The sequence below is a fragment of the Prionailurus bengalensis genome, chromosome B2 (assembly GCF_016509475.1).
Source record: "Prionailurus bengalensis isolate Pbe53 chromosome B2, Fcat_Pben_1.1_paternal_pri, whole genome shotgun sequence".
NCBI classification, from domain to species: Eukaryota; Metazoa; Chordata; class Mammalia; order Carnivora; family Felidae; genus Prionailurus; species Prionailurus bengalensis.
The window spans coordinates 122,238,082-122,265,616 of record NC_057349.1 but is presented as its reverse complement, the minus strand read 5'-3'; the positions used below and the strand labels follow the sequence as shown (position 1 = coordinate 122,265,616).

The 27,535-nt window shown below is 35.6% G+C and overlaps 1 protein-coding gene across 9 annotated transcripts in view; it reads left to right on the top strand.

The window, feature by feature from the left end:
- Nucleotides 1-27,535, top strand: part of AHI1 (Abelson helper integration site 1) — a 210,805-nt gene that overhangs the window by 93,925 nt on the left and 89,345 nt on the right. For all 9 annotated transcript variants that reach the window (XR_006299149.1, XR_006299147.1, XR_006299148.1 and 6 more), the window contains one exon: nt 3,459-3,576. Coding sequence is in view for 6 of the 9 variants with exons in the window: in XM_043593066.1 (XP_043449001.1) it covers nt 3,459-3,576 (118 nt within the window). In the remaining 3 variants the exon portion in view is untranslated. The remainder of the gene's footprint in view (nt 1-3,458; nt 3,577-27,535) is intronic.

Here is a 27,535-nt window from a genome sequence, read left to right as displayed (position 1 = left end):
TTCTCTTTATGAAACCACAGGCTACTCATTTGTTAGGTTTTACTAACCTAGAAATCACAGGAACTTAAGCTGCTTTAGTTTATCATATGAGAATATAAGATACCTGACTGACTTCAGTTGCCTCGAGTCTCATTGTGGCTCAGGTTTTCTCTTTCACTTGTTCTTTAATACTGGGATTCTAATATTTATAACACACATTCAGTTTGCAACAGAACATTTCCTGGGTATTGGGCTTTTTTTTTGCAACCAGAACTGTCTTCAAATGAAAGTATTATCTGCATTGTTGTTCCAGTGTAATGGAAAAAAATAGCCTTTTGGAGGAAGGAGGGGACACATTTGCAAACACAAATGTATAGACCATATTATCATCTTTCAAGTTATAATTTAAAAGCAATTTGAAGTATCTCCACAACTTGAAATTTTAAAAACAATTCTACTTCATGTGTATGTACCATATAATCTAAAATCAGCTAAAATGATGAGGTCTGTTAATACATATGAAAATGAGTGTTATGTATCTCCCAAAGGTTTCATAGTTTAGCTAATCACTAAACAAGAAACTAATTGTTATCTTGTTCAGTGTTGTGCACTCAATTTGAGGTCAGGGTAATGACTTTTTAAATATGAAAATTAACCTCCTCCTAGAGAATTAGTATTTGCATATTTTGCCCAAAGCTGCTTATGTTCAGAAAGAGTAAGCAAAAGCATTTTTGTGATTAACTTGGCCGAAGTTCAGGTGATATGTTTTCCTTTTTACTATTAAGAATCTCATTAAATTTTTATGTTTTTAGTTCTCCCCAATTTGGAGGTATTAAACTGACTTTGGCAGACTGTGGTTTTTGCATGAAGCAAGCAGAAAAGTGTGTTGTGAAAAGAGGGTAGATTTGTGTAGGGTAGACTATCTTAGCCAACCTTTCTGTTGTTGTAAAACTATTAAGCAACTCTTTTCCACAGCATATATTTCAAAAATAGATATTGCTTCACTCTAGTTAATGGTTATTATTATTTTTCTCCCCTTGAGTAAAGTAGTGAATATGTATAGGCTAGCTTTGAAAATACTTGGAGTGCGAATTTCAAGTCACTATAATAATAACACCTATCCAAAGTCTTGAAATCTGCTGTATGTTGCTACTTACCACCTCATAGGTATTAGATAGTCCCTAAAGAAATGTGTTGAGAAAGAACAGAATTTTTAAAATGCCTAGGAAGAATATGTGAAGTCTCTGTTTGAGCAGAGACATTGAAGTATCCTATTCTAGCTTCCCCGGTGTTCTTTTTGGTTTTAGCACAAGTAAATATTTGAAGAGGAAGACTAAAAAAGCCTGTGGTATGGCATGTGTGTGTGTGTGTGTTTGCGTGCGTGCACGTGCACGCGCGTGTGTGTGTGTGTGTGTGTCCCCAGCATACACTTGTTCCTTCGGACCAGATTTCAAAATGCATTGTTTGACATGTAGGAAAAAACTTTATAAGAACACAGAAGTAAAACTGAAAATGATTCTAAAAAGAGAAGTGGATTAAATAGTTAAGTGATAAATATATATCATTGTGTATAATATTTCCATTTAAAAGCATAGCACTATGAAAAATTTACTGTATCATTATACTAAATTACATATTCCTAATTACTCTTACTTCTAGTGATGTTAATAATAATAACTAATATTTCTATAGCACTTTATATTTGTATAGCACTTTATGGCTTCCCTTTGCCAACATACTCTATTTCATATATTTTTTATTTAATATGCTATCCAGTGCTTTATGTTTTGCATACATAAATAGCACTTTATAATACCAATTCATCTTTATTGTTCCTCCAGCACATTCCCAATGAAGCATGCATACTATTTTTATTATCTTCACTTAAAGATGGAAATAAAACTCAAAAATGTGAGATGATTTCATTGACACTTTAGGTATTGTGTTGATGTAAATAGTCACCATTAATGTTGTTCAACGTTTAATCATGGCTCCTGATAGAATTTTTAAAGCTGGATAATTTTTTTAGCACTGATGCGGTATTTGACCCTATTTTGAAAAATATTTTTGTTTTTTATAAAATGACATCATAACAGTTTACAAACTTTAGAGCTATACTATTATATGGTATAATATATATTTTTTACCAAATATGTAAAAGCCCTTTGCTTTAGAAGAAAAGTTTGATACACCATTTACTATCACTATTTGAAAGAAGAGAAGCATTTACAAACATTATATGAATGATGAGTCAGATAAAGGACATGCAGGAACCACAATCTACTGTTATGTAGAACATCAAAAGGGAATTTTTAAATATTAGTACAGTAGTTGTCCTCTGATTATTTTTTGAAAAGAGCAAGGGAAGGCAACTATTTTCATATATTAGTATTTATATGCCATAAACTATCATTTAACAGTTGGGCAATTCACAGATTATATTTTACAATAAATTAGAAATTCAAACTTTAAAATTTTTCAGAATTAGATCACATTTTATCATGATTTCTGAAAATGAAGTTATTTCAAAAAATAATAAAGGTATAATGATTTATTAATAACCAACAAGAGACTAGATCATTGCTGAAATTAATTATAAGTTGCAAGATAAATTTACTAATACACATTTAACACATTTGGTGACCTGTTCTTTATTTTCCTGCATAAGCTATTATTATCATGTACTTGTTACAGGTTTCATTTCCAGAAGACCGTTGTATTCAGACAGTGTAAACTATTCCACTTGGCAGCTTAGGTTACAGCTGTGTTACCTGTGTCACCGTGATGTATGAAAATGTGAATATTAGAGGTGTTTTCTGTACAGTCTCTGAAAAGGAGGTACCTGCTGTTTCACAGAATATTAAAGTAGTGTGGCTGTGAAACATTCTAACTTTCTTAATTGAAAATTAAGGGGGCAGGGCATTTTTAATTTTTGCATGTCTTTGTATAACTTTTAAGACCACTCTGTTACTGGGGCGCCTGGGGGGCTCAGTCAGTTGAGCGTCCGACTTCGGCTCAGGTCATGATCTCACAGTCTGTGAGTTCGAGCCCCGCGTCGGGCTCTGTGCTGACAGCTTGGAGCCTGGAGCCTGCTTCAGATTCTGTGTCTCCCTCTCTCTCTGCCCCTGACCCACTTGCGTTCTGTCTCTGTCTGTCTCAAAAATAAGTAAACATTAAAAAAATTTTTTTAAATAAATAAATAAAAGACCACTCTGTTATTAATAATGTCAATTCCATGGTAAGCACATTTGTTTTAGTAAGGCAGATTTACTTTATAGTTCTGCTTTCATTACCACTGTATTCCTTTCTTGATGAAAACTACTCTGTAAACTTTAAAAACTAAGCATATAAATCGTTACCACTTGTTTTGACCTACCATGTGTCCTGGTTTGCATTGTAAGCAAACATTTCTCATCCAGTTTTTGCATCAGTAACCCAGGAAATTACACTTTGGTTCTGATTTGCCTTTCCTATTACAGGTCAACAAAAATCTCTCGTTTACTTCAATGCCAGTCTCCTCACAGCCGTCTAAGTTAAAGCAGTCAGACATGCTGGCCGCTCATCAGATTCTTCATCAATTTGGTTTCACTCAGACCGGTGAGCCCCTTTTCTTATTTTGAGTACTCTTTTAAATGTTCAATTACTGTTTTTTTAGAAGATGCCATTTATTTCACTTGAGAACTGTAGCTCATAGCATTGTAATGGTCAGTTCTCATATTTGAGTTATGTTCTGGCATTTTTTTTTTCTTTAAAATCACTGAAGTTATTTCAAAAGCAAATTTGAACCTGGTAAATGTAATAGTAGATAGCTCTCAAGCTCTATTTTGTTGAACAGAAAATAATTTTAAAGTAGCCAAACATGCATTTTAAACATGTGTAATATTAAATCTGATTCAGTTTCCGTTGGATAAAAGAACCATAGTTGATGGATAATCCCATTTTATAATTTCAAGGAAAGCCAAGGTAGAATACATTTGGGAAGAAACAGGATATAGAAATCTACATAAGTCACTGAGTTGAAACGAACTGTACAGTTGCAAATTTTTAGGCGAATGTTTTAAATTTATTTGAATAATATTTTCAAAGGATGTCAACGAAAAAGCATCAAGGTGAGAAATGTGTATTTTGGGTAATTAAAGAGGACTATTTCTGTTTGTTAGGCTGTATGTTTTGACAGTGTATTTTCTATTGAATTCTTTTAGAAAGATGAGACAGCTGGGAATAACAAAATGATTATCTTTGACAAAGAGATTATAATAAGAAACTTGAGCTTGAAAAGATTAACATTATTGGGGCGCCTGGGTGGCGCAGTCGGTTAAGCGTCCGACTTCAGCCAGGTCACGATCTCGCGGTCCGTGAGTTCGAGCCCCACGTCAGGCTCTGGGCTGATGGCTCAGAGCCTGGAGCCTGTTTCTGATTCTGTGTCTCCCTCTCTCTCTGCCCCTCCCCCGTTCATGCTCTGTCTCTCTCTGTCCCAAAAATAAATAAAAGTTGAAAAAAAAATTTTTTTTAAAAAGATTAACATTATTTACAAATCCAGGGACAATACTACTTTTCTACTTTAAAAGTATTTGGATGGCACAAAAACAGACACATAGACCAATGGAATAGAATAGAAACCCCAGAACTAGACCCACAAACGTATGGCCAACTCATCTTTGACAAAGCAGGAAAGAACATCCAATGGAAAAAAGACAGCCTCTTTAACAAATGGTGCTGGGAGAACTGGACAGCAACATGCAGAAGGTTGAAACTAGACCACTTTCTCACACCATTCCCAAAAATAAACTCAAAATGGATAAAGGACCTAAATGTGAGACAGGAAACCATCAAAACCTTAGAGGAGAAAGCAGGAAAAGACCTCTCTGACCTCAGCCGTAGCAATCTCTTACTCGACACATCCCCAAAGGCAAGGGAATTAAAAGCAAAAGTGAATTACTGGGACCTTATGAAGATAAAAAGCTTCTGCACAGCAAAGGAAACAACCAACAAAACTAAAAGGCAACCAACGGAATGGGAAAAGATATTCGCAAATGACATATCGGACAAAGGGCTAGTATCCAAAATCTATAAAGAGCTCACCAAACTCCACACCCGAAAAACAAATAACCCAGTGAAGAAATGGGCAGAAAACATGAATAGACACTTCTCTAAAGAAGACATCCAGATGGCCAACAGGCACATGAAAAGATGTTCAGCGTCGCTCCTTATCAGGGAAATACAAATCAAAACCACACTCAGGTATCACCTCACGCCAGTCAGAGTGGCCAAAATGAACAAATCAGGAGACTATAGATGCTGGAGAGGATGTGGAGAAACGGGAACCCTCTTGCACTGTTGGTGGGAATGCAAATTGGTGCAGCCGCTCTGGAAAGCAGTGTGGAGGTTCCTCATAAAATTAAAAATAGACCTACCCTATGACCCAGCAATAGCACTGCTAGGAATTTATCCAAGGGATACAGGAGCACTGATGCATAGGGCCGCTTGTACCCCAATGTTCATAGCAGCACTCTCAACAATAGCCAAATTATGGAAAGAGCCTAAATGTCCATCAACTGATGAATGGATAAAGAAATTGTGGTTTATATACACAATGGAATACTACGTGGCAATGAGAAAAAATGAAATATGGCCTTTTGTAGCAACGTGGATGGAACTGGAGAGTGTGATGCTAAGTGAAATAAGCCATACAGAGAAAGACAGATACCATATGGTTTCACTCTTATGTGGATCCTGAGAAACTTAACAGGAACCCATGGGGGAGGGGAAGGGAAAAAAAAAAAAAAGAGGTTAGAATGGGCGAGAGCCAAAGCATAAGAGACTGTTAAAAACTGAGAACAAACTGAGGGTTGATGGGGGGTGGGAGGGAGGAGAGGGTGGGTGATGGGTATTGAGGAGGGCACCTTTTGGGATGAGCACTGGGTGTTGTATGGAAACCAATTTGTCAATAAATTTCATAAAAAAAAAATAAAAAAAAATAAAAAAATAAAAGGATTCATCATACAACTGATGACATTTTACAGTTATAAAAAAAAACAAAACAAAAAAAAAAGTATTTGGAGGGGCGCCTGGGTGGCTCAGTCAGTTGAGCGTCCGACTTCCACTCAGGTCACGATCTTCGCGGTCCGCGAGTTCGAGCCCCGCGTCGGGCTCTGGGCTGACGGCTCAGAGCCTGGAGCCTGCTTCTGATTCTGTGTCTCCCTCTCTCTCTGCCCCTCCCCCGTTCATGCTCTGTCTCTCTCTGTCTCAAAAATAAGTAAACGTTAAAAAAAAATTTTTAAAAAAATAAATAAATAATAAAAGTATTTGGAGTTTACATATACAAGCTGTTTTAATATAGTTGCATTTTAATATTGCTGTATAAGTTACACATTACAGTGTGAACATACTTAAATTAACAGTTCTTCTATTCAGTCCTGGCTGTGCCTTTTATTATTCTTATTATATGAGAACTTTAAATCTTCATTTGAAAAGTGGAAGTGATGTTTACATTAGATATTGTTGAACTTCAAATCACATAGCACATATGAAAACACTTTGTAAGCATAGGTACCATATGAATATAACATACTTATTAACATGATGAATGTATATACACTAGCTGTGAAAATACTTTCAATTCTCATTGCAAATCACTATAATAATTAAGTTATCTCAAACCTTAGAAATTTTAAGTTTCTAGTGTTTTAGATGTGTGCCAGAAGTTGGAACAATGGCATTAGTAATTTTTAGGCACAATAAAGGGCACACTGTGTGCCACCCCTTTAGACTCTTAATCCCTACACCCTAAGTAGATACTTAGTTTGCCCTCAAATCAGGTCATTTTATTTATTTTTTTTTTAATTTTTTTTTCAACGTTTATTTATTTTTGGGACAGAGAGAGACAGAGCATGAACGGGGGAGGGGCAGAGAGAGAGGGAGACACAGAATCAGAAACAGGCTCCAGGCTCTGAGCCATCAGCCCAGAGCCCGATGCGGGGCTCGAACTCACGGACCGCGAGATCGTGACCTGGCTGAAGTCGGACGCTTAACCGACTGCGCCACCCAGGCACCCCTCAAATCAGGTCATTTTAATGACTAGGAAAGAAAGAACCTATCTCTACCACTTGATTCCTGTCATCCGGATGCTTCAGGATCAAATCTGGTTTAGTTAATATATTGATTAAAACTCATTCAAGTAGTGTCAGCCAACAAAGTGAAAATGATAGATGAAGAATTCTTCCCTTTTCCATAAAGGGAAAAATAGGGATAGATAGGAAGCCTTTTGAAATGGGAAGAGGGATTGCCACTGAGACAAATAAAGGAAAAAGGAAAGCCAGATATGATAAAGGCCAGTCTTTCAGACTTCACCATTATACATAGGATTTGGTTCATTTACCTTCAGCTTTCCATGGCCTTGAGTGTAGCATTTGTATCATGCATCTCTCTGTGTATACACTATCTTAGAAGCATTACCATTAAACCATATAATAGATGGTAACACTGCTTCACTTGATTGTTTCAGTTATTAATATGCCTGACCTCATTTTAAGGCATAGCCTTCCTATAAAATTTGTTGAGATATCAATGTATGGAAAAATTATAAAAGCAGAATATGGAATGCATTGCAAAATGGCCAAATTAGTCCATTTCATTCATTCAGAAGTCTATCTTTGTGGGAAAAAAAAACTATGCAGTAGGAAACAGGTGAACTAGTTTCTACATCTGGCTCCATTTCTAAATGACTGTAGAATCCCAAGAAATTTTTTCAGGCCTCAGTTTTCTCATCCCTACAGATAAATGAGGGCTCTGAATTTAAAGAGTTTCTGTCTTAAAAATTCTATGATGCTGTCCTGTATTCAAATGAGCCTTAAAAAGGGATAGTTAAGTGTTCCCCACTGTACAAAAAAACCATTAGAATCTAAAATATAAGACTACAAAAACAAATGTAGATAGAAGGTTTAAAAATAAAAATCTTACTTGAAAACCTCTGTAAATATTCAAGTCATATCTGTAGACATTTGGCTTTGTACAGTATAAAGAAAAGCTCCTTAACACAGAGCTCATCAGGATGGGCCCTCTAGCCCTCATGCTAGGAGGCTGAAGAGCACAGGTTGGTGTGATTTACGTTCTATATGAGTTTCTATGCTGGAAGGCTAGACTCCGAAGCAGGTTTATGGTCTGTAGTAATTTCTGTTAACTCTTATTCAGGGTAAGTTCTGTGTAATGGAGACTGCTAGAAAAGTAACTTTTTCTTCTTTGATTTGCATTCCTCGGAGTTTCTAGAACAGTGCCTTTTTTCATTCTACAATCATCGTAAGTGGCTCCATTGTTGAAGATCCTTCTTAAATGGACTAAATATTATAGTCTCCACTCTCAAGCAGCTTACAGTCTGACTGGAGACAGTAGTGAGCGTGGACCAAATTATGTCAGCATTGGATAGATTATAAAATCACAGTGTAAGCAAAGCAGGGCTGGAATAGAGACGGACCGAGCAGCTAAGAGTTTTCTCAGATTTTTCTATGTCCACATAGAATTTATGCCACAAACCCCGCCTTCCACCCCCACTTTCCCTCCTGCACACACACCAAGGCTTCCCAATCCCAGCGCTCCAGCCACATTCACCTAGTTGTTAGATGAAACTAGGAGTAAATTTTTAGTCATCTTTTTTCCCACCACTTCCTACACCTCCACCCTTGTTTCTTAGCTTATTCTCCCTAGAGCAATGTGATTCTTTGAAAAATGAATTGGAAAAAAAAATGAATTGGAGCATGTTACTTTCCTGCTTAAAGCTCTTAAATGGCTTCCTATCACAATTAGAGTGATTCCCAGAGTTCCCACCCTGTCTTATGAAACCTTTCAGAATCATGCCCCTGTCTTCGTGTTGGCCGCCTTAGCAGCCGGGGGTTAAGGGACCATGCCAAGAGAGCCAAGAAGCGGGTAACCAGACCTTTGCTTTAAAGACAGCTTTGCTTGGCTAGGGGGGTTGACTCTTAGTTAGCTGGAAGAAATGCTCAGGTGAATGTACTTAAGAAGAACTGAGTCTGCGAAGGTAGGTGGGGGTCAAATTGTGTCCTACTGAAGAGTTCATATTTTATTTTCTAGGTAAAATAGAGCTGTCCAAAATGTGTTTTTAAAAAATACGTCTGGTAACTGAGTGAAGAATGGGTTAGACAGGAAAAAAGCTGGATACAACTCTTATGAGATCCTTATTTCAAGAAGTATTCATTAGGCTATTACTCTAGGTTCTTAGTTACAAAGGAATAAATCAGCTAATTCTATTAATCCTGTTAAAATTAAACTATAAATCCCCCCAAAAAATCTCTTCCCGAGTAACTTTTATAAGAATAAAAATTTTATAATTTTGTCAATTACACTTTAATAAAGCTGGAGGGAACAAAACAAAAATGTAATCTTAACATTTTAGGTTAAACTGAAGGTTATAGCTCATCATGCCTCACCATGTAGAGGACATGTTATACTGCATCTCAAAACTGTCTCCATACTTCTTTAGTATATAATGAAGAAAATCTCTAAAACAATAAGAGTAACTTGTGTTTATAAAAAAAAATTGTGAAGTGCTTTCATATACATTCTCATTTGATCTTCGATAAAACTTTCTTGGAAGTAGGGTAAACATTAAAATCATAGGGCACGAAATCCTTCTAGAGCATCTAGGACGTTAAAAGTTTGGCTGCTCAGCCCTTTACAGTGAAAGGGAGAGGCAGAGAGGCTGGCTTGACAGAGTCCATGTAGCTGGCAGTGTCTTAAAACAGTATCTCCTCGCTCCTAGCTCCGTCCCTCTCATACCACCGTACCAAACTGCCTAGTCCTAGAGGAAGGCACGAGTGTAGGAGGTGGAGTGGACTGCCTTCTCGATTCTGTCCGTGAGGCTGGCCCTGGAGCCACTCCTTCATTTCTGGTCCGTTGACCTCCCACTCTGCCACGTGGTCCCTCTGGCTGCAGGTGTTCTCTTTTGTTACCAGCTTTGGAGGTCTGTGATCTACTGTAGAGTAATAATCTGAACAGTACTAACTCTGTGCTAAAGCTGAGGTGAAATGAAGGTATTTCCTAAGGATTGACGAACTTCTACTTTGCTTTGACCTTTAAATATAATTCTGAGTTTGCTAGTTGTTAGATTTTTAAGGTTTAGTTTCAGTGATACTGTGGTATTTAAGTGTGCAGTCAAATCAACAGGTTCTCTGCAGAGAAATTTTGTTCTGTGATAGTTTGTCTCAATCCCAGATCCCATTCAGCCATCTCAAGAGTACTTATTATGGAAGTAAATTTTAAAATGTGGATTATTTAGTAAAAAATAGAATTAATTACTGTTATGGGCAGCAGAAATTAGCAGGAAGTGCTCATTCTACTGGCAGTGGGATAGGTGGTGTATCATCTTTTCATGTTTATATTTGAAGGGCAGCATGCTTCATTTTTATGTATTTAGTGTATCTTTTTTTAAGTGTATTTATCTTGAGATAGAGAATACGAGCTTGTGTGGGGGAGGGACAGAGAGAGTGGGAGAGAAAGGATCTCAAGAAGCAGGCTCCACACTGTCAGCACAGAGCCTGATGTGGGGCTCAGACTCACGAACCATGAGATCATGACCCAAGGCAAAATCAAGAGTCGGAGGCTCAACCTACTGAGCCACCCAGGCACCCCTTATTAGTGTATCTTTTCCCAGCTTTGCTTTAAGTTAAATTTATTTCATATTCAATAGGTAAGTTGAGTCATACAAAATAGGACATTTTTTAATGTGTTTATTAATATATCTCTTTTCATTGTAGACTTGGAGTTTGATAGGGAAGACCGTGTGACATGGTTTTTAAAAACAATCAATAATAGCTCTGTCTTCTCCATATTTTGGCTGCACTTTCCAATAGCCCATATAAACATATATTAAACTTTACAAACAACCATTTAATCTAAGTTCTTATCATATCCTAAACAGGCAAAGTATCTGATTTAGACATAATCATAAACTGATTCAGATGGCTTCAGTAGCGGTTAAGAGATAGCAAGTTAACTTTTGTGCATCTACATGTTTAATATTTGAAGAACTGGATTTTTTCCATTGATTTTGCATGCCTTTGACAAGTAGACACTTATTCCCTTGACCAGCTCTTAAAATTAGGAGCCACTTTCCAGTTAAAATTAATTTTTATTCTTTTCAAAATTTCAGTATTTCTTAAGGTTTTAATTATTTGCAGAAAAATGCAAAACTTATAATACCACTGAAATTTAAAATGAGTCCTGGACCCTAGTTTCACCAGAGATTCTGTAATATCATTATATAACCCATCATAGAAGGTAGATTACATCCAAGTTGGAAACGTGACACTTGTATTTCAGAGGAAGGGAAAGAAAACATGTTGGCAAAAATCGAGAGTTACAATGACTCTGAGTAAACACAGCTGATGGTAGAAGGGGGTTTCCATTTTAAGGAAGGTAAAATGAGCTTCAAAGAACTCTCTCATGTTATCAGAACTGGCAGTTTTCTCATAGTATTACTTAATGAACTTTAAAGTGTTAATTGAAAGCATGTTTTATTGAATTCTGATAACAGACTTCCAGAATTCCAAGATTGCGATTTGGGTGGTGGGACAGGTGACAGGAATGAATTTGCCATCACAGATAAAGATGTCTGCAGAATTAACTGATTTTCTATAGACACATGTCCTTAAATGTGCTTTATGGTACTAAAAAGAATCAAAAATATTTTTATTATGCAACGTTTTTTTAAATTTTTTTACGTTTATTTATTTTTGAAAGAGAGAGAGCAAGCACGAGCGGGGTAGGGGTAGAGAGAGGAGAGAGAATTCCAAGCAGGCTCCATGCTGTCAGTGAAGAGCCTGATGTGGGGCTCAAGCTAACGAACTGTGAGATCATGACCTGAGCCGAAATTAAAGAGTTAGCTGCTTAACCGACTGGGCTCTCCAGGCACCCCTATTATGCAGTTTTTAAAAGCAAGAATTTGTTTTCCAAAACAACTAGTTTTCTAAATTCAGTACATGTGCCTTATGGTGCAAAAAGCATTGCACTAGACCTAGGGTCAGAAGGCCAGGGGAGCTGGGCCCAAGCCCTAATTGTGCCACTGCCCAGCTGTTTTCTTGGGTAACTGCCTTTATCTCTCCAGGTGTATTGTCTCTGTTTTCTACTTCATTGTGAGAATCAGAAAAATATTTTTAATACTTTGAAATCCATAAGAAATTGTAAGAATAAACAATATGAGATTTTATAGGAGATTCTTCTGATTTTTTTTTTTTGTTTGTTTGGAATCATACAATCTGTATTGTGGCCAAAGGAATGGAGGAAATCTTATTTCAAGACATGTTTTAATAAAATGTGATAAGTGATGATTATAGAAAAAAAGAACACGTCAGAGAGGCAAATAATGGTTGTAGAATTTTTAGAAGCATGCCAAAAAAGACATTAAGATGAAGTAATTTTAAGAAGTAAGTTTTCAAACAAGCATCTCAAACTTAAATAATCCACTGGAATCCACTTAACTTTGAAACTTTGGTTTTCCCCATAACTACGAGTCAACACAAAACCCTGGAGGTGTGGGACTATGTTCATATTTGGATTTTTCTGGACACTGAGCAAATGACCTTGATTTCATGAATATTTTTTCTTTAACAAGTCACTATTTTAATGTTTTGTTTTAATTTTTTTTTAACATTTATTTATTTTTGAGACAGAGAGAGACAGAGCATGAACGGGGGAGGGTCAGAGAGAGAGAGGGAGACACAGAATCTGAAACAGGCTCCAGGCTCTGAGCTGTCAGCACAGAGTCTGAAGCGGGGCTCGAACTCACGGACCGTGAGATCATGACCTGAGCTGAAGTCGGCCGCCTAACTGACTGAGCCACCCAGGCGCCCCAAGCCCTTTGTTAAAAGAATAAAACTTATCCTTACTTGTAATGGAAGCCCTTATACTTCCTCAGTAATAAATATCATTTGAATTAGTAAAGTGTTTCTAATTGTGTTGATAACAAAGTATAATCTATATATTTATCATTTCCTAATTTAAAAATCATTTTATCAACTCTAGTAAATACTAACATACTTAATGAATGGTTCTTCGTTCACATGGATATGCATTTCGTATTAATGTCCCCATTGAGTTACTAAATTTTTCCTAATACCCTCTGAAGAGAGAATATGAATGCAAACATTTCTCCTCTTTTAAATCTGTTGATTTGAATGAGCTTAAATTTGTCCATTAGATGCTAGCCAATTATTTTCTAAGAAGCTATTTTATATGGTATTTATATTGTGTATATGGTTCCAACCTTATAATTTTCAACCTTTTCCCCCATGTGTTAAAAATAAAAAACTTTAAGCTTTCCTTTTATTTTTTTAACTCACGTGTGTGTGTGTGTGTGCGCGCGCGCGCATGTGTTTTGTTTAAGAGCCTATTAAATTTAGTTGTTGAAGTATATTGTAGTACTTACCCAGTGGATTCACTTTAAAGGTGAAATAATTATATTAACATTCACTGAAAAATAAAAAGAAAGCAACTGAAAGCCATTAACTATAAGAAATTAAAATGAGATTCTACTGATTTAATAAATGAGAACTACCTAATTTAATCGTAATGCAGCCAAAATACATGCCAGACCTTTGAATTTGCATTTTATAGATATTCTGATGTTTATCTTTTACAAAATTTTCCAACTGATGTATTAAGAACCTTTTTGTTTTTGTTTATATTTTGAAGATTTATAGAAGATACTTGCATATAGCATCCTTTTTTAAAAGATCACATGTAAATTTTTTGAGAGCTTAGGCAAAGTTAAACAGCTATTGTAGTATGGATGGCTCTGAAATAAGAAATTCAGAAGATACTTAGCCTCAAGCTTGTGTAGCAAGATATATATATACTAACCACTTTGGTCATATATATGACACACATGTAATCATTGTCATCCATGAGCTTTCATTTCCTGAAAAAAGCTTCTGTATTTTATTCTCCTGCCTCATTTTGGATGACAGCATTACCATTTTTCCAGTAGAAACTGTGGACCCATCTTTGAGTCCTTTCCTTTGACGAGTTAGTCTCAGAGCCCTCTCTTGATTCTGAATCTTTCTTAATTCACCAACTGTCCTTCTGATCTTTCTGGTCTCTTTCTTGTCCTGTTTGTCCCTTTTTTTCTGGTGTCAGAGTTTTGTGGATGTCATTACGTCTTCCTAATTCTAAATAAAGTTCTTTTCTCTGAATTGGTGTTTTTCTCCTGTGCTCAGTTTTTTCATCTGTTTATGTATCCTATGTTTTTGTTTCATGCCAGTGGTTTTTCCTTTGTATCTGATGATCATTGGTATTTGTCTTTTTTTTTTTATATGAAGGACTGGGTACAAATATGGTGTCCCTCTTCTGTGGTGTAAATAGCTCTATAATCTTGCTATTTTGTTCACTTTAGCAGAAAGTATTGACGACTTTGTATATGTGGCTAAGACATATTAACTGGCAGCTTATATTTAGGGTAAGCAAGCAAGATAAATGAGTCCACTTGTCAGGCTGTCACACTCATTGCCAGAATGAGAAGTAGGGCAACAGTACTCACTGTAGAAGTCTTCACTCTTCCAAGTGGCATGTTCAATAATATTTTTAGGGACAATTCCACTGATTTATTTTTACTTTTTAGTCTTTTTTTGTCTATGGTTAATGCTCGGCAGCATCCATTTTATGTGGGATCGATCTGCAGCCTGTTTGGCCTAAATATTTTATATATGAACCTTCAGTTATTTCTCCTGGGTTTTGTTTTGCCCCCTGTGAAATATGCTTTATCTGTGTCCCCAGGTCCTCAGTTTCACTGTCAGATAATTCTGTATCTACTGCAGCCCACCATAATGTTTTCAGACAGATACTTCTAATCACTTTTCATCTTCTATAAATTTATTGAACTTTCTAACCTATTTTTTTTCAAGCTCACCAGTGACTTTCATGTTGCTCATACAAGTAGTCAATCCTGTTTATGTTACTTGACCTATAAGCAGCACTTGACACATTCGATCTGTTCTCAATATACTGGTTTCTGGGACACCACATTCTCCTTTTAACTTTTATCTCATTAGCCACTACCCTTCATTCTCTTTTTGCTAATTCTTCCTCTTTTCTTCCATGTCTTATCACGTGGTTCCACTGCAATCTGATCCTCTTTTATTTCCAATATTCATGTTCATTTCCTTGGTGATCTCTTGACCAAATAAAACTTCTATACCAGTGTCTTATCTTCAGCCCAGACGCTTTTCCAAACTCTAGGTCTGCACAGTCCAATACACTAGCCTGTAGCCTCATGTGGCCATTGAATACTTAAAATGTAGCTAGGGTGATTTGGGAACTGTTTTTATTCTATTTTATTTCAATTTCAATTTAGATAGGCACATACAGGGGTGCCTAGGTGGCTCAGTCAGTTGGGTATCCACCTCTTGATTTCGGCTCAGGTCATGATCTCACAGTTTGTGAGTTCAAGCTCAACATTGGGCTTTGTGCTAACAGTGCATGAAGCCTGTTTGGTATTTTGTCTCCCTCTTTCTGTGCCCCTCCCCAGTTTGCTCTCTATATCTCTCTCAAAATAAATAAAAATAAACTTGAAATAATAAAATAAAATAAAATAAAATAAAATAAAATAAAATAAAATAAAATAAAATAAAATAAAAAGACACATATGGCCAATGGCTGTTACATTGGACAGTTCAGACTTACAAAATCTACTTCTATGTATATCTTCATTATCTGACACCAGACAAATCAGTGTTATGATATAAAAAATAGATTACCACTTTTTAAAATATATATAATTCTTTTAATATTAAGACCTCCTTGAATATAATGTTGACAATTTTATGGTGTTTTATCATCAGGATTGTAGAAATGTTATTAATAAGCAGCATTGATATTAATTTGAATAGGGGGTCGACAAGTTTCTTACTCTTCATATTTAAATCAATACATGACATTCTGCTTGCACTTAGCCGAGAAGTCAGATGCCCGAATTTAGATCCAGGTTTTGTTAGTTATGCTATGACCTGCAGTTAGTTATTTCATCCTAGTGACTTGTCATTTGAAAATAGAGGATGGGAAAGTGTTTACTGCAAGTGAAAGTTTTTAAATACCAACCCATGCTTGACTTAAAATGCACTAGGAGTTATAGATAGTATCTTTATGACTATATTCAGAGCTATTTTAATCAATGAACTTTTTATTTTAAATTTACCTAACTTCCCACTAAATTTTAGAAAGAGAAATCACTATGTTCTTAGAATTAGACTTAGTGAATGTTGTGTGTTAAAATCCATATTCCTCTAGTACACTATATATTTTTTCAAAATACAATCTCTAGGCATACTGGTTAAAACATTTCCATGACAAAGGTGGTTTTTATCATGTAGTTCTAAAGTAGGTAGGAGAGCTGGAAATTTTCATCTTTATCCGAACATAGTTTACATCATGATGAAAGTAGTGAATGTTTCTGATTTACTGCTTTGCCTCCAGGGAAAAATGAAACTGTCAGTAATCAATTCACTCAAAAGTGAGGATTATTGAAAGAATTACAACTTTATATGGCTGCACCCGGCAAGGGGAAAAGGCCAGATTATAAAACAGATAAATTATTTTTGGCCAGGGGTAACTTTATTTTTTACATAGCTTGAGAATAAGACTACGTTTAATGTTATTTAACATCAACCATAAGATGCATTTTACTATAGGGGCGCCTGGGTGGCGCAGTCGGTTAAGCGTCCGACTTCAGCCAGGTCACGATCTCGCGGTCCGTGAGTTCGAGCCCCGCGTCGGGCTCTGGGCTGATGGCTCAGAGCCTGGAGCCTGTTTCTGATTCTGTGTCTCCCTCTCTCTCTGCCCCTCCCCCGTTCATGCTCTGTCTCTCTCTGTCCCAAAAATAAATAAACGTTGAAAAAAAAAATTAAAAAAAAAAAAAGATGCATTTTACTATATTTATAATCTCATACTGAAATTGACAGTTTTTCCATTTCTAAGGCAGTAAGGCATACAAAATGATATTATTATAGGGTATATTTTCATGTATGTAGGTTTTAAAGTAGATTTTTTCATAACTTTTTTTTTCTGATAATAAACTTAAGGCATGGTTTTGAAGGGAAAATGAGTATTCCACAATTTTGACATCTTTCAATTGCTAGATACTATTTAGTTTTTCAGTATTCTAGTCAATATGTCTGTATTTCAAGATGTTGACCACATCTCTGTTAATGAAAAATATTTTTAATTCATGTTGAAAATAAAAAGTCAAATAATACTCCATGTTAATCCAGTTTACTCATTCCTTCCATTGATGTACCTGCACATATTTCACATCCCTTCATTTCAATGTTTATGTTCTGTGATTCTGTGAAAAGTGATGAAATTTAAAAACGAGTAATCATTTTTTATTTATGTATTTTGCTGAGGGTGGGCACGGCTTAGAACCAAGGAAGCAGTTCCCATGTTTACTCCCTTGGTCAAGGGGGGGAAAATGAAATACCATTTAGAGCATAAAAATAATAATTTTTGTTTCCTTTGTAAATTCCAGCATCCCAGAGTAACTTTTTAAAAAATTAAGTCTATGACAAGACATAATTCACTTTTTAAACATTTTAGTTTCTGTCTACCAAAGGCTCTAGAAATTTAGAGGAAGACTCTGGAAATTTGGAGGAAGAGGACTATTTAAATTAAGTTTTCGTTCACTCTTACTCAGTTAGGTTATGCTTTATAAGACTATATTCAGAATAGTCCTAAGGTTTCTCTCAGACTAGCCTAAGTGCATACTTTTGAATTTTGTGGTTTAGTCAGTTTGGTCTGGATAGTGAACATTCTATGATATCATAGAATTTACTGGTAGTGTTTTCTGGAAATGAATATCCATCACTTATTGAAAATGTCAACTAACAATGGAAATTAGGTTTAGGAACTGGTCCTTCTGGTAATGATAGAGATGTCTAGATAATGTTGATTTGTATTTTCCAGAATTTTAAATGTGTGTTTTCAGGAAGCTTTTTCCTTGAATGAAAAGTGAATGAAAATGTAAAGAATCACTCTTTGTGTTGTTCTTAGTCAGCAACTTGCCTCCAAGTCTGAGAGCAAGGTTGATGACAAATATGGCAACTTAAGAAATGACTAGATGGAATGACTGGTCATATTTTAAAAATAATTTAAGAGGCTTTTACATTGTAAACGTTCAGTAAGTAAAAAGTAGAACATTGTCCTAATGTTCTAATTTCAGGCAATTTACTTTTTTTTCTCAACTTTCTCCTCTGAAAAATATTCAACTATAATTTCATAAAGAGTAAAAATTGAGAACGTTTTTTGACTAGTATCCATCTTTTTGAACAGAACCAGAAATACTGTATTTTAGTAGAAATATCCTAACAGAACCCGTTAGTTTAAAAAAATAAAAAACTTTTGTATACTTTATCAAAAATTAATTCATACAGTTCGTCAACAATTGTTTTTGGAGAACTTACTGTGTGACAGGGACTGTGCCAAACCCTGGCAGAACTGGAAGATAAAGGACTGCCCTCAAAGTCCTCAGAATAATGGGGTTAGGTTCAACAGCAGATAAGTATAAAACAATAAGGGAATACAGACATGAAACAGTCTGCTCAAACACATTATCCTTGTGAAATGCACTTAGTTTCATGGCTCTGCTTAGAATTGTGTGTCTTCTATTCAATATAAAGCAGTATTGTCTATTTAAAACTTCTCCCAATGATAGTTTAGAACTAGGAATTTGAATTTTGATGCTGACCTTTTATAAGGCCAGTGTATCACAAGTCATGTAATAACCTCCATTACTGTACTGTATCCTTCAAATCTGCCTCCTGAGGGTGTTCTGGGAATAAATGAGTGAATATTTATAAAACACTCCAGTTTCTTTTCTTTCCTACGAGTATGTGTGAGTGACTGTGTGTGTGTGTGTGTGTGTGTGTGTGTGTGTGTGTTGTGTACACCTGACTTCTTTTTGAAAGGAGTCAAGTCACATCTCACAGCTACTAAGCTCTGTTGAAGCAGTGTAGCAGATGTTTTATTTTGGGCAATTCAGAGTCAACCAAATGTGAAGTGTTTTTATTTGGTGCAGGGATAGGGGTCTCTTGTGTTTCTTTTTTTCCTTATTTCCACTTGTGTAGTAACGTTATGAGGCTTGATACTTAATGCCTTCTCAGTCTTTTAATCTGTATATTTTCAAGTGATGATTTAACATTAACAACTAATGTTAAAGGCAGTTATAAATGCACAGTATAACAGGCAAATTAATTTCCTTAATATTCATTAAACTTTTATAGGGAAAAAGTTGATATAGCAACATCTTTCTTTTAATAACATCTCTTTGCCTTGAGTTATGGAAAATGTCTTCTAAATCATCATGCTTGTGTTTGGAATCTTAGCATATTACCTCTCCCTAGTACTTAAATTATTTGTTTTATAGATAGACCTGAGAATATGACTAATCACCTTCCTACATTCTCGATAGCATAACAGTGTAATAGATGAAAATACTTTTTCCATGAATTCTTTTCTCATTTTAACTTTTTTTTTGGAGTCTTTTGTTCTTAATTCTAAAGGATGTTTAATTCTTTCACATGCAGATACTGGGAGTGCAGCATTCATTCATACATTCAGTAAATACCCCATGGGTACTTACTTTATCCCAGGCACTATTATAGGTGGTATGTGAATGTATAAGTGAACAAAACAGGTAAAAATCCATATCCTTGTTCAGCTTACCTTCCAGTGAGAGAAGGAGACAATAAGCAAATAAATATAGGATAAATAACAAGCAAAGGAGGGAAGGGGGTTAAAGTGAACTGGGAAGTGAGGTTATATTGCTGTTTTAAATAGGGTGGTCGAGAAAAAAAATGTCACAAGGAAGCTGACAGTTGAGCAAAATTTTGAAGAAAGAAAGCCATGTCGTCTGGGAGAATAGCATCCCTAACCAAGATCTCAAGTCAGAGATGTGTGTGGTGTGGTTCTTCTTTTGAAGAACAAAGAGACCAGTATGGCTAGAGTAAAGGGAAGAGGGGAAAAGTAGAAGACAGTGAGGCCAGAGAGGTAGCAGGGGGCCATATTGCACAGAATCTTGTGTAAATGAAGTGCAGAACACTGCCTGTTCCCTGGTGCTGACAATATTCACAAGAGACATCTTTTTTTAGTTTCTTTTAATATTTATTTATTTTTGAGAGAGGGAGTGAGCACAGCTGACGGAGAGAGAGGGACGCGGGACAGAGGATCTGAAGCGGGCTCTCTCTCAGCAGAGAACCTGATGCAGGGCTCCAACTCACAAAGCAAACCATGAGATCATGACCTGACCTGAAGTAGGACGCTTAACCAACTGAGCCACACAGCCACCCGAGATATATTTTTAAACAGGAGAGGTACGTGGAATCTTACAGTTTGATACTCTCTAAATAAGAAAAATGAACAAAATGTACTGGAGTGTATATATGATGTAGTTACAAATCCTCAGAGAAGGCACTATTTAATTGTTATCAGATGAGAAAACTAATAATCATAAAAGGTGTTAGTGCATTCCAGCTAGGGAAGTCAGTTAAAAGGTGATTTTTAACAATGGAGGTGGGAAAATGGGACTGAAGTAAGAAGATAAAGACGTTTAGGGGCGCCTGGGTGGCTCAGTCAGTTAAGGGTCCAACTTCAGCTCTCACTATTCATGAGTTCGAACTGATCTCACTATTCATGAGTTCGAACACCACATCGGGCACTGTGCTGATAGGTCAAAGCCTGGAGCCTGCTTCAGATTTGTGTCTCCCTCTCTCTCTCTCTGACTCTCTCCCGCTCACACTCTGTGTGTCTCTCTCTCTCAAGAATAAACATTAAAAAAAAATTTTTTTTAAGAAAATAGAGATGTTTAAATCATTAAGTGTTAGAGATTTGGAATGTGAGTGGTAAGGAATAGAGAATTTGAGGGTAACTATGGCTTCTAATTTTGGTGAATAAGTAGATGGCAGTCCATTAACAAAAATAGGGAGATATCTAGAAATACTGGGGAAAAAAGGTAATGAATTATATTTCTGATATATTGAGTTTGCGATGCCTGGAAGACATTCAGAGCAAGGTATTAGTAGCTTGCTTATTCATTTGGACCGCATTTATTAAATATCCTGCTATGAGTCAGGCCCTGTCCTAGGAACTAGACTGCATACTTTGAAATATGGGCTTGGAGGAGCACCTGGCTGGCTCAGTCGATGGAGCAAGTGACTCTTGAACTCAGGGTTGTGGGTTCGAGTCCCACATTGGGTGTAGAGATTTCTTAAAAATAAAATCTTAAAAAATTTTTGAAATATGGGCTTGGAGCATAAGTAAAGATTAAGGAGTCAGTGGCCTGTGTGTAGTCTTGATGTCCACAGGAGTTAATGAGATAAGCTGGAAGAGGCTATTAAATGAAAAGAGACCAAGAGACTAAGAGCCATTAGGATGATTCCGAAATAGATAGCTTGAATGTTCACTAACCAGAAGACAGAAAAGGAAAAAAATGAGGAAAGCAGGCAATTGCATGAAGCTTCTTTTGGTGCTATATGTTTTCTTTTTTTTAATTCTTCACTGCAATAATAAATTGGAAAGAAAAAAATGCCTGAATTATGATAGTTTACATTTTATCCTTTTTGTTGCTGTACTTTGGTCTTCAAGATTCTGTAGTATGACTGCTAAAATAATATTAGTCGTAGAGACTTACAGATACTAAATTATATTTAAAGGATTTTACACACACAGAATTGTAGTATTTTGGCTTTATTTATATAATAAGTATGTGACATAATTATATTAGAAATATATCCTTACTATTCTCAGATTGAATATGTAGAAATATGCATGTCACAAAGGGTATGATTTGAACAGACCTTAATCTCCTGTTAAGAGTTTACTGAGGATGTTTGTCAGATACTAAAAATTGTATGCAGTTTTTGGTAGTAAATAACTACTGTAGAATTTTAAGTGATTGTTGGTTAAGACAGTTAAATTATTTGGGCATCAGTTTACAAGTTAGAGATATGCTAACATTATATTCTCAGTGGATCAGTGAATTTAATTTTTTATTCGTAGTTGGGAATAAATAGCACAGATTATTAGAGACTGAAGGATCTCCCCAACAGGTGTGAGGCTTAAACTGAAGCACAGAAAGACTATGATGGCAGGGCTGTAACCAAGAGCCGTATTGTCTGGTTGATGCCGTCCACACTGTAGAGTTACTCTCTTTTCCCTGCTTGCTTTGTACTTTTCCAGAAGCATTACCAGTCTCAGTTTACCAGTCTCAAATGTTAGGGACCCCTTACCCTCCTTTCCAGTGTTTTACCTACTCATTCGTGTTTACATACCCTTGATGAGTAGGTCACTACCTATTTCCATAACTAACACAGGAAAAAGCCTACTGATTTGTGGTTTTGTGTATTCACTGTGCTTTACCTCTGTGGTCTGCGTAGATATCCAAACTTTGTAGACTCGGGGCCCTCAGCCTTTAACGTTTCTGAGTGTGGGACGGTTTTTTTCCTCTAATGTATGAAAAGTAAATTGTTCAAAGAATGTTCCCTTTCTGTAATCTGAAATATGTATCCAGTAAATAAAGGGCTTCCCATGCCATCCTGAAAAAGTCCAATATAAAAAATAAATGTTAACCTTTTACTAGGCTAGATGAGGAAAAGTCATTTTAGGATTTGCATTTACTAAAAACTTATTTTAGATGAATATTTAGAAAAATACGTAGAATATGGGATGACTGTACCAATGGAGAATCTGCAGCCTGTTTTGCTGCAAGATGTTTTTAACTCTCATTTTCTGTATATGTGTTTTCAGTCATTCAACAGGCATTTATTAAATATGAACTGTATGATGCATGGAACTAAGCAAGTTTTCATAAACATAGCGAGTTTATGTTATGATAGAGGATTGTACAGGCATGCTAAGGGAGGGAAGAGCTGGAGGGAGGTATATGAATCAGAGTGCGGTCTGAAGAAGAATATTACAGACCATTTCCTACAGAACACAGTGTTTGACCTGAGCTTTAAAGGATGTCTAGGAAATATTTCAGCTTAAAAGGAGGTGTCCGAAATGGAGAAAGCTTAGGTACATTCTGCTTAAAGAGCAGCTGGGGGAATGGCAAGGGTGAATGACGGGGGATGGTTAGTGAGCCAGGCAGTAGCTACGTCCTGAATAGCTTTGTGTGCCATTTTTAGTTAAGCAGTTGAGTTAAACACTCGAGAAGCGTGATTTTTATCCTAAAGACTATGCTATAGAAGAAGAGGATAACAATTTTTCCTTAGAATAGCCACTCTGGCAGTGTGGGATGTCATTGGAAAGCCCAAGTCAGGGGGGTTGGTTAGGAATCTATTCCAGTTATCCAAATGAGGAGAAACAGTCCAAGTTAAGTAATGGGATAGAGAGGAGGGGGCAGGGTTTATATATATGTACATGGGTATGTATGCCATCTGAACCCACACACATGTATATGTATGTATGGGCATAGTTTTTAATAAAAATATTTTTATGGTATGATAAAGTTAATTATTTTTTTACCTCAGGTTGTATGAAGCAAGCCATTAAGTTTTCTAAAGCAGAACTCATTAGACTATCTGACCCTTCATACAAATATTTAATTATAATGCTTACTTTAGTTCTACATGTATTTGAGGGCTATTGAAAAAATATACAAATATACACTATTTTAAACATCAAAATAAACATTCTGATACTGTGTGTGTGTGTATATGTGTGTGTGTATGTATGTGTGTATATATATATATTTCAAACATACATAGTATGCCAGATGCAATTTGAAGTACTTTTTCCTATAGTTAATTAATTCTCCCATCAACCTATGAGATACATGTTGTTTTCCCTGTACTGAATGAGGAAATGGAGACACAGAGTGGAGAAATAATTTGCCCAAGGTCACATAGCTAATCACTGCCAGAGCTGGTCTTCCGAAACATACAGAGTAGTTCCAGAGTCAGGATTATTATGGATAAATATTATTATTTAAATTGTCCTTTGAAATGTTTTTTTTCTAATTGTAAAGGAGCAAAAACTAATAATAGAGAATTATAGATAACTGATACCTCTGATTTGGGACAGGGATTTGCCATGAAAATTATTTCTCAATAAACAGATTTATTGAGTGAAGCTATCAATATGTAAACTATAAATACATATTGTAGTAGCTTTTTATTTGTGCATTAATTTTGGAGCTTTTTCTTATTTTTAGGAAGACACTCCACTAAATTCAGAGTTGGGAGAAGTGTTTTCATTGACTGTTTTTAAATAATGCTGAGAAATTTTTTCAGTGAGAAACTAAGCCCTGTTTGCTTACGTGGAAGATTTAGCAATATTCAAAACCATTGACTATTTGCTTGCCTGCTGTATGATCATTACATGTCTAATAAGGGTCTATAGTCCTTTCCCCAAGTGTATTTTGAAGTTTTTTAATACCACAAAAAAGTTGGAAACAAGATAAAATAAAACCAAATTTGCACCATTTGCATCTTCCCTTCAAAACCTTCATTCAAATATCTGTTAAGAATAAGGATATTCTCTATATAATCATGGTACCATTATCACAAGGAAAATTAACAATGATTCTATAATATCAAATAAACAGTTCATATTCACATTTTCTTAATTCTATCTAAAGTATCTTAAGCAGTTTTTTGTTTGCATGCTTATTTGTCCAGCATCCAATCCAGAGTCACATTTATATTGGTTGCTATGTCATCTTAGTCTCATTTAATCTCTGTTAATCTACTCCTTTGGTGTTGTTGTTTTTCATGACATGGACTTTTTTGAAGAGTCTGACTGAGCCAGTTGTCCGGTAGAATGTCCAGTGTTTTGTTTTTATCTATTTCACTGTGATTAGATTCAGGTTAAACTGTTTTGGCAAGAACACTATAATGTGTATTTTTCTGCATCACGTCAGGAGGCATGGAATGTCAGGGTGTTCCATGACTTGTGTTGCTAAATTTAATCCTTGATTAACTTGGTGAACACTAGATCTCTCTGTGGTAAAGGTAAACTTTTCCCTTTGTAATTGCTGAGTGGGTATTCTGTGGGCTGATACTTTGAGACCATGTGAATACCCTGTTCCCCAACAGCCTTACTCAGTGGTTTCAGCAGCCACTGATGATCCTTACTTGAAATAACTATTAACAGTGGTTGGTTTCTAACGTTATGATTGGTTCTACATTTATTGGCTGGTGTTCAGTCCAGAGGCGCATTTCCTTTTCTTCTTGCCTGTCTCTTTTGAGTATTGTGAATTTTTTTCATTCACTTTGTTGTACTTCTTCACTGTCATTTTCTTTGTGTTGCTGAAACTGTTCCCTAATTTGGGAAGGAGGAGCCCCTTCATGTCCACTCCTGTGTCCTTTGATATGAACCAGGTAGCTCAGAGTATGTGCTGCTTGCAGTGTCCTAGGTTCATCCTGTATTTGCCCTCCCCAAAGCTGGAATCAGTCAATTCTCCAAGGAGTCCTGGTACTAGTTTGTGGATAATGGAATTTAGAAACTAAAATTTGGGGCTGAGTATACTCATTGCTATTGGGATATCATTGCTTCTAAGACTTTTTTTCACTGGACATATCTAGGAAATCAAGTCTTAAAAGCTCAATGAATTCATACTGTGACTTCCAGTTTAAATTTTAAATCACCCTTATTAATATTTGTATATTTTTGCTTTCCATAATAGGGAAACTTGTCATCTGTCAGTAATGTAGGTTGCAAATATTTTCTCCAAGTTTTATATTTGGCTTTTGATTTTACAGCACAAAATTTGAAGAAAGCTTTTCTCATTGGGTTTGTAAAGACATTCACTATGTTTTTTCTTCTAATATTGGTATAGCTTCATTTTTAGCATTTAAATATGACCCATTAAGAATTCTTTTCCTAGTGTATGGTGTGAGGTATGGATCAGTTCTTTTTCAAAACGTACATTGCATCCCAACACCATGTATTAAAAAGTATCTCTTCCTCTTTGCATGTAATTTCCATATGTAATTGGATCCTTTTCTGAACATTTTAATATATTCTACTGGTCTACAGGTCTATTCATGTGTCATTACCACATTGTTTTAATTGCAGAGACTTTTTATAATATATATTGATCTTTAGTAGTGTTTATTTCCCCTCATGGCTCTTTTTATTCCCCAGGATTTTTCTAGGTGTTCTTGCATATACTTCTGTATGAATTTTAGAGTCAATTTGTGCTGGGGCAAAAAACTTTTTTTATTGAAATCACACTAAATTCATATATTATGTTGGAGGGAATTGGCCTTTATATAATGTTACATGTTCTTGTTGCAGAATAAGGGGTGTCTGTTTGTTCAGGGCTACTTTTATGTCTTTTAGAAGTATTTTAACATTCATATTGTTTTGTACATTTCTTGTATTTATTCAGGTATTTTATCTTTTATTTTGCTCTTATAAATGAGGTATTCTTTGTCATATATCTTCTAGCTAGTTTGAATATGTAAAGGATATTGATTTTTGTATATTGAATTTTATATTGTGCTAACTTCCTGATGTATTGTTATTGATTATGTTACTTTTAGCAGTGATTCTTTTGAATTTTCTAGTTATAAAATTATATTATCTGAAAAACAGTTTCACTTCTTTTCTAGTTCTTAAGAATGCTTGCAAGCTCTGCACAACTTTTATGTTAAATTTGCCTTGAAAGAATACTACCTTCTAAAACTATTTTACTGGAATATAGTACATTTTATTTCATTTTTTCCTAGTCAAAGTAATCAAAGCATAATTCTTTCTGCCTTATATAGAGATTCATGATTTCCAAAACTCAAAAAGGATGCATAGTTATATTGTTGCATGAAGTGAATGGCTCCTAAAAAGGGGTCATGAAAGGGAGAATCAGGGTTCTCTTGTCCCTAGCACAGTGCCTTGTGCTTAGTGGGTAGCCCATAAACATTTGGTGATGATACATAATATTGCTGTATATATATTCTGACTCTAGAATTTGGCACATATTCCTGCCTTTTTTGCTTTTGCAAGAAATTTCATTATCTTGTTTTTTTTTTTTTTCCTTTGATCGTGGTCTTGAGTTGAAGGTGTGTGGACTTTAGGGAAATCGTAAAATATATAATTCCGCTGTTTGAGTCAGTCAAGTACAGGGGTAAATGTCATGCTCTAGTTTTCTACAAAATAAAATACCTAACCATCTCCCAAAAAGCGTAAAATGTTTTCCATTATCTTCTCTAGAATGTGTAATATCTGGAAAATTAGGAAAATTTTAAAGTAACACACTTTAGTTTTACAGTAAGTTTAGATACATTACCAGAGAACGTAGTAAATTGACATTTTTGAAAGCAGTCCTAGAAGATTAACTCAAACATTCTGATAACTAATGCACACAGGTAAATATGTATTATAGCACATGAACTCAGTGGATATGGCATAGTTTCCATTTATTCATTTCAAGAGTTGGGGGTCTTCTGGGTTTTAAGCATTTGGACTAGGCATTGTAGATGCAAAGATGAATAAAATCAGGGCCTTGCCACAGGAGTCAAACACGCCAATGGGTCTGGAGGGTGTGTGACTCATACACGTAGGT